The sequence below is a fragment of the Liolophura sinensis genome, chromosome 7 (assembly GCF_032854445.1).
Source record: "Liolophura sinensis isolate JHLJ2023 chromosome 7, CUHK_Ljap_v2, whole genome shotgun sequence".
Classification (NCBI taxonomy): Eukaryota; Metazoa; Mollusca; class Polyplacophora; order Chitonida; family Chitonidae; genus Liolophura; species Liolophura sinensis.
The window spans coordinates 25,612,456-25,626,526 of NC_088301.1; the positions used below are offsets into that span (position 1 = coordinate 25,612,456).

General features: G+C 36.7%; 2 protein-coding genes and 1 long non-coding RNA gene across 3 annotated transcripts in view; all 3 read right to left on the minus strand.

The window, feature by feature from the left end:
- Positions 1–6,102, minus strand: LOC135471751 (adrenodoxin-like protein 1, mitochondrial). Its single transcript, XM_064751078.1, has 6 exons — positions 5,994–6,102; positions 4,676–4,730; positions 3,792–3,898; positions 2,987–3,074; positions 2,113–2,165; positions 1–617 (listed from the first exon to the last, which is right to left on the minus strand). The coding sequence occupies exons 1-6, from the start codon at positions 6,085–6,087 to the stop codon at positions 514–516; spliced, it is 501 nt and encodes a 166-aa protein (XP_064607148.1). The 5' UTR covers positions 6,088–6,102; the 3' UTR covers positions 1–513.
- Positions 6,103–8,088: 1,986 nt separating this feature from the next.
- Positions 8,089–12,281, minus strand: LOC135470575 (uncharacterized). The gene is made up of 3 exons (XR_010444403.1): positions 12,178–12,281; positions 10,782–10,852; positions 8,089–9,839 (listed from the first exon to the last, which is right to left on the minus strand). It is a non-coding gene; the product is annotated as an uncharacterized LOC135470575 (long non-coding RNA).
- Positions 12,282–12,370: 89 nt separating this feature from the next.
- The window catches only part of LOC135470098 (uncharacterized), a 29,066-nt gene continuing 27,365 nt past the window's right edge, over positions 12,371–14,071 (minus strand). The window contains exon 11 of the mRNA XM_064748847.1: positions 12,371–12,467. Within this exon, the coding sequence (XP_064604917.1) occupies positions 12,382–12,467 (86 nt within the window). The 3' untranslated portion in view covers positions 12,371–12,381. The remainder of the gene's footprint in view (positions 12,468–14,071) is intronic.

Consider the following 14,071-nt stretch of genomic DNA (forward strand, 5'->3'; position numbering starts at 1 on the left):
TTGTTTTCACTCTGAGCAAAAAGACATCTGAATGCACACAAAAAAAGTCTGTGAATAATATGATCCCAAAAAATCTATTTGAAATCCTTTTGCTGTTGTTGTTTCCTAAAATTTTTTTAAAGAATTCCATTATTGGACTGTCCGCTGGATGCCACATAACATCAGACAGTCTGGGATTTTGTGAGACTAGTTTACCAATACTGTAATTCTTCATCCTTTTCACGTGTTTGCAAGGTGTTTACTCAGGCATGTTCTGAAGGCATTATTCCGTGTAGACAGATAAAGTTGCACGTTCTGTGAAGCCCTGAAACTGACCAACCCAACCAATGTAGTTTTGTCTCCAAAATCAAACCAAAATATGCATAAATTGCACTGAAAGTTGTTCTTTCATATGCGAAAATGTGGAGGAATTACGGCAATAACACTGGATTTCTAACGGCAGTTACAGTATTTACAGATAAATACATGTATCACAGACAATCTAGTATTAAGTGACTCCACAATAGACATTCGTCAATGTGGTTGTGGGACATGGCCATCCACGTAAAAATTACGGGTCGCCTTCGGCAATGTCAGTTCCATGCCCTCCAAGTCTTTGGATAAAATAATCTGGCATCCTGAAACAAGAAGAATTGGCATTCTTAGCACAAACAAATCATAAAGTACTCCATTTCTGCATTTTATTTCATAGTCCACTTTAAAGGCAAACACTGAAATGAAGTACACATCAGATGAAAGACCACTAAAACCTGTCCTAGAAAACGGTTTGATTTACTTTTTTAGAATTTTTCCAACTGAGTAAAATGGTTTAAAACATCAGGCTCTTTAAGTGGTCTGTAGAAGTCTGTGTGGGCTAAGTGGCAAAACCTGATGTGACGTCACTGATCCCAATATTGTCAGAGGGGGCCTCCATGGCTTAGTTGGTTAGCGCGCTAGCGCAGCGTAATGACCCAGAAGTCTCTCACCAATGCGGTTGCTGTGAGTTCAAGCCCAGCTCATGCTGGCTTCCTCTCCAGCCATACGTGGGAAGGTCTGCCAGCAACCTGCGGATGGTTGTGGGTTTCCCCCGGGCTCTGCCCGGTTTCCACCCACCATAATGCTGGCCGCCGTCGTATAACTGAAATATTCTTGAATACGGCGTAAAACACCAATCAAATAAATAAATCAAATCAAATATTGTCAGAAAAGGCCAGCATAGAATTCAAACTCTCAAATGCATTTTACTAGGCTAAAAAAAAAAAAATCTAAAAAAATAAATTAAAATATTTTTACAGACAATGTTTGATGGTCTTTCATCTGACATATTCTTCGTGTGAGTTTTTTCTTTGCCGTTAATATTACCTGTTATGGGGGTTCACAGATAACTCTAATGTCATTTAATCTGAGTTAAAAAGTTGTGATTACTTATCAGATAGTGAAAGTCGAAAGCGGAAATCCCTAGATGGGGCTTCTCAAACATACCATAAACATAGGCTTGAGCCTTTTCTCACATCTTGACTGAGAGCTGCTCTGGTTGACACAGCTGTCATATATGTATCAAAGTTACCACAACACATGTCTGCTTACACACACACTTTCTGAATGAATCAAAGTCTCATCTGTTATATTTGATAAAGCTTATTTAAAATTATAAAATTGTAAAGAATTAGACATGCCTCATATTTGATACATTTATTTATGTGATTGGTGTTTTACGCCATAATCAAGAATATTTCACTTATGCAATGGCGGCCAGCATTATGGTGGGAGGAAACCAGGCACAAGCTGGGATCATCCGCAGGTTGCTGGCAGAACTACCCACATACGGCCAGAGAGGAAGCCAGCATGAGCTGGATTTGAACTCACAGTGACCGCATTGGTGAGAGGCTCCTGGGTCGTTACGCTGCGCTAGCACGCTAACCGACTAAGCCATGGAGGCCCCGACACATTTTTATCTAGATATATTTTTATCTAGATGTTTTTTTTTTCCCTATATTTGATAAAGCTTATTTAAACTTATAAAATGTAAAGAATTAACCATGCCTCATATGAATATCATACAAACATCTACCTACAAGTCACCTATCACTGAATAAAATTACACTCTCTTATCCTGTCTACTGTCTTCCTTACCAAGTCTGGAATTATCCTTGAGAAATACAGCCATGTCCAGCATGTCCTCCTCTCTGACAAACAGAAGAAAATGTTACACTTTTCATAGATTGGAAGCTCAACTTCATACAGCTTAATCAACACCAGTCAAAAACCAAGTTTTTTCTCACAACATTCACTTGAAAATAATGAATGCTGCTTCACAAAAAAAAAAAAAACACAATTTATTTATAGCTTTATAGCTTTTGAAAGGCCAATCTCTCTACCTGTAAAGCGTTAAGATCTGTGCAGATTAGCAAAATTTTTATTTTATAACTTATTTTATCACTGTAAAACAGGAATGTAATGATTTCCTTTACAAGTAACACTCGGGCACATTAAGATGGTTTCCACATGTTCAAAAGTGGACTAAAACTTAAATTAGACTTAACAAAGCAAATATTTGAAGCTGCATACTTAAAACTTGGCTAAAACAATATAACCACAGCACAGGCTTCACAACCACAGCACAGAATCAGCAATGAAAATTGTATCAACTAGATGCATATATTTAAGTGTTTAATTTGGATTACAAATTGTGGGCTGATGACAAAACTCATCATATGAAACTGGCACCAGAATGAGAGGACTTGAGGACGAGCAGGTTTACAGGAAAGTTGTTGGAGGTGGACTTCAGGGGGAGATAACTCGCCCTTCTTCAGGCTCAGGCAGCTTGTCAAATATACATACCATAAACATAGGCTTGAGCCTTTTCTCACATCTTGACTGAGAGCTGCTCTGGTTGACACAGGTGGACTTCAGGGGGAGATAACTCACCCTTCTATAGGCTCAGGCAGCTTATCAAACATACATACCATAAACATAGGCTTAAGCCTTTTCTCACATCTTAACTCACCCTTCTTCAGGCTCCGGCAGCTTGTCCATATAATCTGGGTGAACATACACATGGCAGGTTGAACAGGCCAGCGATGCTTCACAAGCTCCTTGATAACAAAGCAACAACAGACTTGGTTTATAAACAATTTCCATATCTGCATAATTGGATACATTAAAACACAACAAGAGATACGGTAGATTCACAAAAAAAAAAAATTTCAAATTTTTATGGTCCTAATGTATTCGACATGTTGAGAAAGGTATATGAGGCTTTAAATCTTGGATGTGACTACACCCTTTTCGACATGCAGATAACAAACTTTTGTCCCAATAGAAAGCCATTCTTGTCTATATGTAAACCTGACCTGAGGAAAATGATGCAAGCCATGGCAACTGCAGACAGCGTCTAGAAAATGACATCTGGCAAACTCGTCATGCTTAATTCCTTAGCAGTAAATCAGATGCACAGGGCTTACATTATAATTTAACCCTTGATTTGAATTTATACCCTGAGTGGGCCAAGTGTATATCAACATATTTAACCCATCTAACACTTACAATGGCAATCAGGGATGATAACAATGTAAGATTCTAGGACGAGCCACAAAAAAAGGTCCAAATCGCAACAAAACACATTCTTTTTTCTTGTGATGTTGCAATGGTTGTGTGCTTCCTACAGGTTTTATGAGCCCACATACACCGCTATTTGTGACTTGATAAAGAAAAGAACAAAAGAGTCAACAGCTTTGGATTGATCTGTTACAGGCAGGAGGGCGTTTTACAAGTTTCCCACTGTATTTTCCACTGTGTTGATATGAACCTACCTTCCATTTCCACCCCATATCTGTGAGCCAGATAAAGAACGTTGTCTCCAACTTTCCCTCGAATTGGAATTTTTTCACCAGCCTTGTTTACTATGACAATGTTGACTCTACAAAACATAAAGTTTTGGAAAATGTAACAAAGAAAAATACCTACTTGTATTTTTAAGTCTCAGAAAAATGTAACATGAAATAAAGCATCTCACTTCCTTAAAACACACAGATAAGTTTAATAAGAACTCCTACACTGAATACTGATAGCTGAATTTTAGCTTCATCATACCAACAAATATACTATTAACATTTTTGACTATATTATGACTTACGCATTGTTAACTAGCTGCAATAGAAGGTTTTTGTTCTTAACTGTACTATATAGATCCTTAACACAATGCTTCATTAAAGCACCACAAACAATGCCTGCTAAGTCAAAGTGCCATAAATCCTATACAAATCTGACCAGTAAAGGATAACCTTGGATACAATTTGAAAACATAGCTCAAAGATTTGAATACTAAACTGTGTTGGGCACACATGGACTTCACAGAAATTATGAAATAACCTGTCCAGACATGATAAAATTCTTCTAATATGTCAAAACGTGTACTTTGGTTGAATTTGTGGAGAATTTATGGTACACTGACAACACATAGATCTGTCCCAGTGTTAAGCAAAGAAACAACAAGTGGCACTTAAAATCCATGGAATCATAATCTTGATCAGGATAGAATTTGGGTCTCTTGAGGACTGCTACAATCACTAGGCCACTGTACTAGTGATCCAGTGAGTGTGAGTTTTCTCAAACTTGCACAAATTAACCCTGCGAAAGCTGTATCTCTCAAGTTAACTTTAGAGTGAGGCTTTTTTGTATTTTCTGTCATACTTACACTTCATCTTCAGATTTCGGATCTTGCCATTCATAATCACCATGTTGTAATGGGCCTGATAGAAAAATAAGTATATCCTGTACTTCACGTTGATACAGAAAATAAATGGATCGAAAATGATAATGCAAATAATGGCTTACTGGTGGGCAAGAAAAGGCATCCATGGACAAAAAAATCTCAAAATTATCAACGCTTAAAGAATAAAAGACAATTTCCATTTGATCATGACCAGTACAAGGAATACCAACATTGCAAGCATAGGCGGACCCCCACAGAAGAGTTATTCACAATCTTTGACAAGTTAAAAAAGACACTAACACGTTCATTTCAAGGAACGCCATTTTCTCTAACAAGCTAGATGGAAAGCAGTATGGGATCAGGTCACACGCCCTCTAGCAAGAATGCCATCTACCTAAACACCCTATACCCAAATGCCAGGGGTCCAACATGTCTACAGTTGACGGTCTACAACTGTAAGTCAAGGTATTTTTGGAAGTATGGGACAAATATTAGTAGGCCTAACTGTGTAATCTGTATCAGAAATATCAAGTCCACAACGAATTACCTTGTACATTTCTCTAGACACAAAAACAATCACATTTACATGCAATCAGTTTACCAACTTTAAATTTCAGAAATAATTTTAAAATGTCTATTTTACAATAGCAACATTCATAGGCCATTTATGTATAGAACACATATAGAATCCATACAATATGATTGAAGGCATATATCGAATCCCATGTGGGTAGCATTATGCATTATCTGTAGAGGGTGTTCTGGCTAGAGGGCATTCTGGCTGTAATTTAACTGCATATGTTAGTGTTTCACTTTAATTTGGTGTAAAACATAACGGACAGGGTGCAAACGTATGTTCAATATTCATACCAGAAGGAGAGTACCATCACATGATTGGAGATGAGTCAAGACATGACAGTGTCAACTGTATGTCAAGTGTCATTTCAAAATTGCAAAAACGCGCACAGCATGTCCACGTACATGTATGACCACATATTCACAGGAGCTCTAACTTATATGCTCATCTCTCAACATATACTATATATTATGTGTTGAGAGACTTAATTGGAGCACTAGCATATACTTGAGCTCTTGCGCAGCACATATTTCATGAAAGCGGTTGTGACTCAAGAGGTGTTTTCCGAATGAATTTCAAATAATAAAATGCAAAACCAATACTCCAATGTTACTTAACCTTTAGTTAATTTCTGCAGAAGTTTTCTAGTTATGCTAAAGGGCATAGCTTGACTTCACCTTGACAGATGCGCGCTCTTCGTTTTGTGTTGTTGTTGTAACATACCTGCCGAAACTTTGAAGCCTCTTCTTATCACCATTTGAACTTCTTGTGGGTTGTGAATTTTCAAAGTCTGTGCTGTATTTGTTCTGGAAAACATGTTACCTCTAGTCGTTCCCTGGTACCCAGTGGCAGTGGCTAATTTTGCCATTTTATCATGCCGACAACAGCGTCTTAGAACTTTTAGCATGTTGCTGATGGGGGCTGCCATCTTGAAATGCCGGCTTGTTTTAAGCCGCAGCTTCGTATTTTTAGGGTAGTTTTCTTTAGGTATCATTAACTTTCATCATGCATATTAGAAGGAGATACGAGTTTTGCATCCGTAAATTCATTTTGAAAAAAAAAATAGACTGTCCTCAATTCAGCCTTTTTCTTTTTTGTTTAATTTAAACGACCAGTAGTCAATAATCCACTACTATTTGTCATATCTCAAATTTTTCTTTTGTCACCAGCTTGTTTTAAGATTGAAGACCTCAAATCAATGCATTGGCCAAATCAAGACGCAGTAATTTTAGACTCCACTAACTATCCCATACCTGTTACAACATGTCACCACATGATATGCATCCTCCTGTGGACATATTAAGTCATTACGATTCACCAAAGCCCCTATCTTCTGTATTAACCATCTGTATTAAGCCCATCAGAACTGTCAGTGGGGATTAAGCTTGAATTCAGCCAGTTATGGCAAGAATATTTACATAAGCTAGCTTATCCAACTTGATCAACCAACATGGTCAAGTTTAGGCCATGGGTGACTTAAGAATATTGGGCTAGATGCAGTATGCATCTCTTCCATACTAGTACTTTAACTATTTGTAATATTTTAGACACCAGTTTAAACTATATGACTTTCAAACGTTGGTCAAGGGCTGGTAAAGTTTTCATTACTTATGATAACCCTGAGTTGATGGGCTCATTGCATTATGTAATTGCTGGTTTCCTTCAGCTGCAATGTCATTGATCGACAGCCTCACAGCAAGTCTGAGAACACTTCAACCGTCTGAACCTGTAAGGGCTTGAGAATAACAAAAGATTGTGATTTATCTGACTGGTGTTTTACACCATACTCAAGGAGATTTCACTCATACAGCGGCGGCCAGTATTATGGTGGCAGGAAACCAGGCACAGCATAGTTTCCCCCAGTATGAGCTGTGAAACCATCCGGTCAAACAAACTCTCAATTCAGAATTTTGACAGGTTGTCCAACAAGAAAATTCAGAAAAACTTTCATAAACTGATATTGAATTACGCTGGATTACCCCGGATGCAATTTCCGAAGAGGCTCTTCAACACAGGTGGTGGAAGCTGTGTTTTTGATTTAACCTGCAAGTGTGTTATGCTACTAAAATAAGGCAAAAAATATATATATATATATACTAAAACACAAAACAAAAACATTCCAATAAACTCATGAACATTTATTTAAAGTCAAAAGTAAATTAAACGATTTTTTTTGTTTACAACTAACATTATACATTTACAGCCCTTCGAAACAATGGGAAGACGAGGGCTTCACAGTGCATCTGCAGCAGGGGGCATGGGATCTAAGACAGGTTTTTTTTTAGTCATACTTTACATTGAAAAAGGCGTTACGTAAATAATATACATTAACAGAACAAACCGAACAGCATGTACTAGAAATGTTGCCCACCCAAATGCATTCTGTGTGAAAGTAATATTTGTATGTTCGCTCTTTATGTTTCTCAATAAAGCTTTCATTTATCTATATTATTGTATGCAACACACATACACAAAAAAAAGCCCCCAAAAAAACAATCCATTGAACCACATACTTACAGATCCTTATAAAAGTTACAAGAGTTAATAATAGACAACCAAAAAGATTCCAACAAAACATTACAAAACAAAAGGTAAATGATTCAAACTACATTCCACCTGAAGCAACAACCAAAATATGACCCTCATGCATTTGCACTAAACAGACGACCTATTCAGGGGGAGATAATCTCAACCACAGACTGATTGATGCACCAAAGAAGAAATACGTATGCAAGATTTTCCACGTATATAAAACGTATGTAAGAATTTGTTCATATAAAAATATGATATATGTACACAGTGTGTGACATCATGAACTGTTACTTATATAAAGCTTGTTAATACCACTTGAAAATAGCAGGAATTCCAGGTATTTCGCAGCAGATCAAGCCACATGCTTTTGAGCTACAGTATACAGCTCAGATTTTTTTGATTATTTTTTTTATTTTGGCAAATTCTTGCAAGAACTCAGAACAAAAATAGCTGGTGTCAATTCCACTTTAGTCACAAGTTTGGTGTGTATTATTTACATCCCCAGATGAAATTTTGGTATCTTTGTCTTCACAAAGTAACAGTTTGGTGACTTCAAGTCCAAAAACAAACATGCACGTCACTTCTAATTTTGGCTTCTGTCAAAACTGGCTTTGTGCAATCCTGCCAGATTTTTGGAATTTGATCCTTCAAATAGCTGAACAGAGTGCCTGCTATGTAAAAACAAAATAGGACTACATTTCATGGACAACGAGATTGTAGAGATTCTGCATCTATATATCTCTCACCGTTATCATGTAAGGGGTGATAACTTGCAAATGTCTTAATTTGTAATATGGAGCATCAGTTTATGAACATGACTAAAGGTACAACCTCACAAGTCACTGATTGACATTTTGCGAAAGTTTACTACACTGTTGACCTTTGGCCTTGATGTTTCATATGCCCTACAACTTGAGATTTCCAGGAAACTATTTCGCGAGAAAAACGCCATGATGATCCTCTAGGCCAATATGGGACATGAGCTCAGTGCGAAAGAGGCACAGAAGACCAGGCTAATTCGTTTCTCATGAAGTCCTGAACGAACATACAGACCTTTATCATCTTATCAAATCACCCTGGGCTTAGGCTTAATCACTGACTAGTGAACACACGTAAGGATATTACAGCACACATTTTGATTACACAATGCTCTATGTCATACTGGATTTCCAAATAATTATTGAAATGATTGCAGCAACAGTCTACAAACACATGATGGTGTGCATAGGAAATTTTCCTCATACATCTGGGGTGTTTACCTCATGTAATGCACATGCATTTAGTAGGAAACGGACATTTTAATTCATGTATGAAAGAAAAAAAAACTGTCTACAACTCCTTAGTCATACTTTACACAACGTTTCCTTAGACATAAATTAAGAGAACAACTCTCAACTGAATCAAAACAATGGTACTATACACATTTGAAGAGGGGTTTAGACTACAATAACCTTTTTCACTAAGCTGTTTTCTTCGTGATATCAAATCTGAGACTATTACACACATGAAGTAAATCAGGGGTCAACTTCAAAGTCCTGTTCTCTTCTATCACAACATTTTTTTTCTGTTGTTGCATAAGGACAATGCTGTATTGTTAATCTGTTCTTCATTTCATTGTGGAGGCTACTTTGTTCTAGAGCACCCATTATATTTACAATCAGAAGTCAAATCTTCTGCCTTAGGCATAAGGGTTAATTTAGCCGACATTTCAGTTTTCTTGCAAAAAGTACTACAACCGTGTTTATGGCATTTTCACAAGGTACCCTTACAATGAAAACTGGCAACTTGTGATTTTTTTCTTTTCCTTTCTTAAGTCTGAACATCATCAATAAACACAATAGTAACCCAAAACAAAACGTGGAAGTAACAGATTTCTTATCCTTGCATGTAGTAATTTGAGATTAAATTTTGATGTGCTTGTTAGTGTGCCATAACGCCACCATGCCAAGATTCCAGTAGCCATAACCAGTAGGAGGGGTAATCTTCAATGGTTCCACAGGCAACAACCCCTGGACAATGGAAAAACTCAGAAGATTTCTACAAAGAGAAAACAAAGAAATTATTAACATTTAGCCTATCAATTATATTAAATTTAAATAACATTACAATATCTGGAAAAATCAGTATTTCATTCCGTGGAATAGAATAACTGTGTCTGCATGAATAATTCCACATTATTCAGAGAAATGTCAAAAAAAATGTACACGTACTTGGAACTTTGCATTGTAAACAAAATTAGGCTGCGTTAAGTTTCATGTCCTTTAGGACTCCGGCTTAATCCAAAGTGAATGATCCATGTTAAAGGATGGCATGTTAAAAATTTGATGCTGCCTAGCCTCAGCAGTTTGGTAGTCACAGGCTTGTAAATAACCCCTTGACAACATTAGTTATCATGATTGCTTGGGGAAGAACACAAAGTATTTACATGGTGAGCAGACAAGATATCAATTTCCACTCACCATGTAAATATCAAGTAAATACTTTGTATCCTCACCCATCCACCCCGTCTCTCAACCAACCAAGAGTAACAAATTTACTATCCTAAAGAGCTTAAGTCATAAAAATTAATGAAGAAATGGGCAGTGCTTAGTGTTTTGATATATACAGCTCTGATGCCACCCACAGCCCAAATACTGGTGACATCTAAAAAAATTGTAGCTCATGTAAATTGCTGGCGGATCCATAGCAAGAGGGTGTAATTTTCCACATATCACTGACATGCTGATAGATTGTTAACTTGTGGCTAGTCTTGACTCTTGTGCCTTGTGCCATAATGTGACCTGCACCAAAATGAAGGCCTAGGCATCTACCATATAGTGTGTGTGCAAACAAGGTTTTGCACACAAGGTTTTGGATGGGTTGAACCTATCAGATTGCAGAGAAAACTAGTCTATGGGATAATAAGTCATTATGAAGAGAAATGCATTAAATCCATATGCCTTACAAACATATCATAGGAACTAGATTCCTCATACTCACCAGTAATATATACATCACAAGAAACAAACATGATCAGTCAGATGTTAGAATGTCCTGAATTATAACATTTTCTGAAAACGAAGGAAAAAAATAATAATAATTTTAAAAAAAACTCACGTAACCATTGTTCAACACTTTAAAAAAAAAAAATTGCTTTACTTATAGCTAAATACATTTTAACATCCTTGGAGTCCTGAATAGATAAGCACCATTCTTGTCTGGAGCCACTTTTCTAAGTTTCATGTATATCACATTAACTCACATCTTTTTAGCCCAGGCAATGTCAATCATGGAAAATAAATTTACAAGATTCATGAAGCTTTACTGTTCAAAGCTGATTGTAAATGACCAGTGATTAACATAATAATACAGAAATGAGAAAAGAAAAAGAAAAATTAACACTATTAACTTTTTTTTCTTTTTAGATGGAGTTTTTTTTTAGAAGCTACAATGCTCATTTTTGCATATTTCCAGCAGAACTCCTGTTTATTTCAAAAGTGACATAAGATGTCAGTTAGGGTGAAAACAGTTACAAGTCCGGTGTAAGCCATGCCTCTAGATCTCTAATTATGTATATCGCTTCGCTAACAACCATCTGACACACTTCCTATACCCTTTGCGTTCAAGGTGAGTGTCTCTTGCAACCCATCACTGACACACTGCTTGGCAGCAGTTAGTGACAGAGCCGAAGCTGTAGGTAACCTACAGAAATCCACGAATCCACACCCAAAAAACAATCCAGCCATCAACCACGTGAACTTCAAGAACAAATTACTTTGCTATCGTAGAGTTTCACTGTTGTCGTTTGAAGGAAAGAGACAATACTTTTTCCTTGGCGTGTCCACCATGTTGCTGAGCCGAGCTACTTCCGCTGCAGGCAAATGGGAATTCCCCTTTTTCTAAAAAATATCGACTGATCCCGGTAAAAACAAGCTTTTTAAAAAGCCCCATACTGACTGAGCTCTTGTCGTGCACATCATCTCAGTTCACTGCCGGTCACTGAACATTCGGGGCAATAGGAAGTGTGTCCGATCATTGTTAGCGAAGCGATACTATACATATGACCTGATGTTGATCAGATTGGGTCTTAACTCTCTCGTTAACCCAATCCTTTTCTTGTGTGATGTCGACACTATTAAACAACGGTGTAAAATGGATCCAATTTAACAAATGCAGATTAATACAATCCTTAACTGAGGACTGATTTCCTGAAATACTTATTTTAGAAGATTTTGAAGGTAAGTCAGGCAACTGACGTCCTCTTTTGTGGATGATTTTCATTACTGTATATACCAGTTCATGCCTAACTTTGCCATGATGTCAAAACAACTGTAAAAAGTCGTTAAAACTCCTGTATTCATGACGGACTAAGTCTTCCAAATGAACGCTCCCTGACCTTTGTTTGCCAGTTTCTCTGGCTGCTCTGACTCTGTGGCTGAAATCTCTTTGGTTTCTTCCAGATTTTGATCAGCCTCTGCGCAATCACTAACTGCTACACCTAAGGAAATAGAAACACCGCACAATAAATTTCACATATCTAAGTATGTAGAGTTTGTTTTTTGTTTTTTTTTTTATTTGCAATTTTAAAATTGGCCCAATTCTATGGCTGCTCTGACTCCGTGGCTGAAATCTCTTTGGTTTCTTCCAGATTTTGATCAGCCTCTGCACAATCATTAACTGCTAAACCTAAGGAAATAAAAACACCGCACAATAAATTTCACATATCTAAGAATGTAGAGTTTGTTTTTTGTTTTTTTTTATTTGCAATTTTAAACAATTTTCCACTTTTCCAATTTATCAGGGCTGCCAAACCATTACGGCTGAAGCTCCTCACATAAACCAGACTTTGGATAAGTTATACTGACCAACCATTCCACATGCCACACAGGTCAAGTGATCTATGGCAAAGTCAGGCAAGAGAGTACTGCCCACCATTATTGCCACCAAACAACGGCAGCGATAGAATCTTGAAAAATTCCCCTCGAGAATGCTAGTGAAGATAGTTCTCATATAACCTAACCTTCACAGATGTTCATACAAAAACAGTGTTGATTTATTTATTTATTTTTTTGGATTAGTGTTTTATGCCGTACTCAGGAATATTTCACTCACATGACAACGGCCAGGATCATGGTGGTAGGAAACCGGGCACATTGTTGATCTAAGAATTTCTTACACATGTACATAAATATGTCAAACTGTCAATCTAATTATCTTAGATATCTTAATCATGAGCTAAAGTTTAAATGCATTGAAAATGTAATTCAAATGGCTACATTTCAGTTCTATAGAAACACTGTTGGTTTAATTACGAACACTTTGAATGAAACTTATGCATGTTGGGAGGTAATCAAATAAACCCATCATCTTGCACATATATTCAAATGGAAGTTTTTAGGGAAACATTTGTGGAATACTCATCAATAATGTCACACCTGAAAAACCACCACCAACTCCTGAAGTGTGCATTGCAAGTGATGCAACAACAACACAGTGATTTTAGTGAAACTTGCAAAATTTAACCGTGGCCCAATTGCGAATTGTTCAATTTCATAACCTACATACTGCATGCTTTAAAATACGAGGTCCTAATTTTCTCACATTACGCTATAGTCACGGTCACGTAACAAGGAGGTAATTCAGAGCAGGCCTATTTATAAAACATGCTTGATTGATTTATTTATTTGATTGGTGTTTTACGCTGTATTCAAGAATATTTCACTTATACAAAACTGGGCAGAGCCGAAAACATGCTTGAAATAACTTAAATAATGTCCTTCATAGCAGGCTGGTGTGTAATTAGACTGAATGGGACAAAGAGGTCAGCTCAATAATCATTGTAAATACCCCAACCCCACCATTACCACAATCAGCTAATTCATACCTTTACTTGCACAGTTAGAGGTAAACGTTTTTTCATTTTTAACAGTGCAGAAGTTGGAATAACGTAAAAATCATGCAAACTTCAGATGACAGAGTGTGAGATTTCCTGTGAAAATATGGTCTTCATTGTCTTGCAAAATTTCTACAAAGACATTTAAAAAAATAATTTTAGTATGGTAGGTATTTAGGATCACTTCTTGGTATATCTTGTCTTTGCATAATAATGTTCTAAATGATGATGTAATGCTTGTGTAGTAAATTTACTTGTGCTCAAATTTGTGCCTGTCACCTGACAATGGCGTTCAACCAGAATATTGGTAATTTTTCGTTTTAATATACTCATAAATGTTAAATTTTATTTATTTAATTGGTGTTTTATGCAGTACTCACATAACTATAAAAATTCA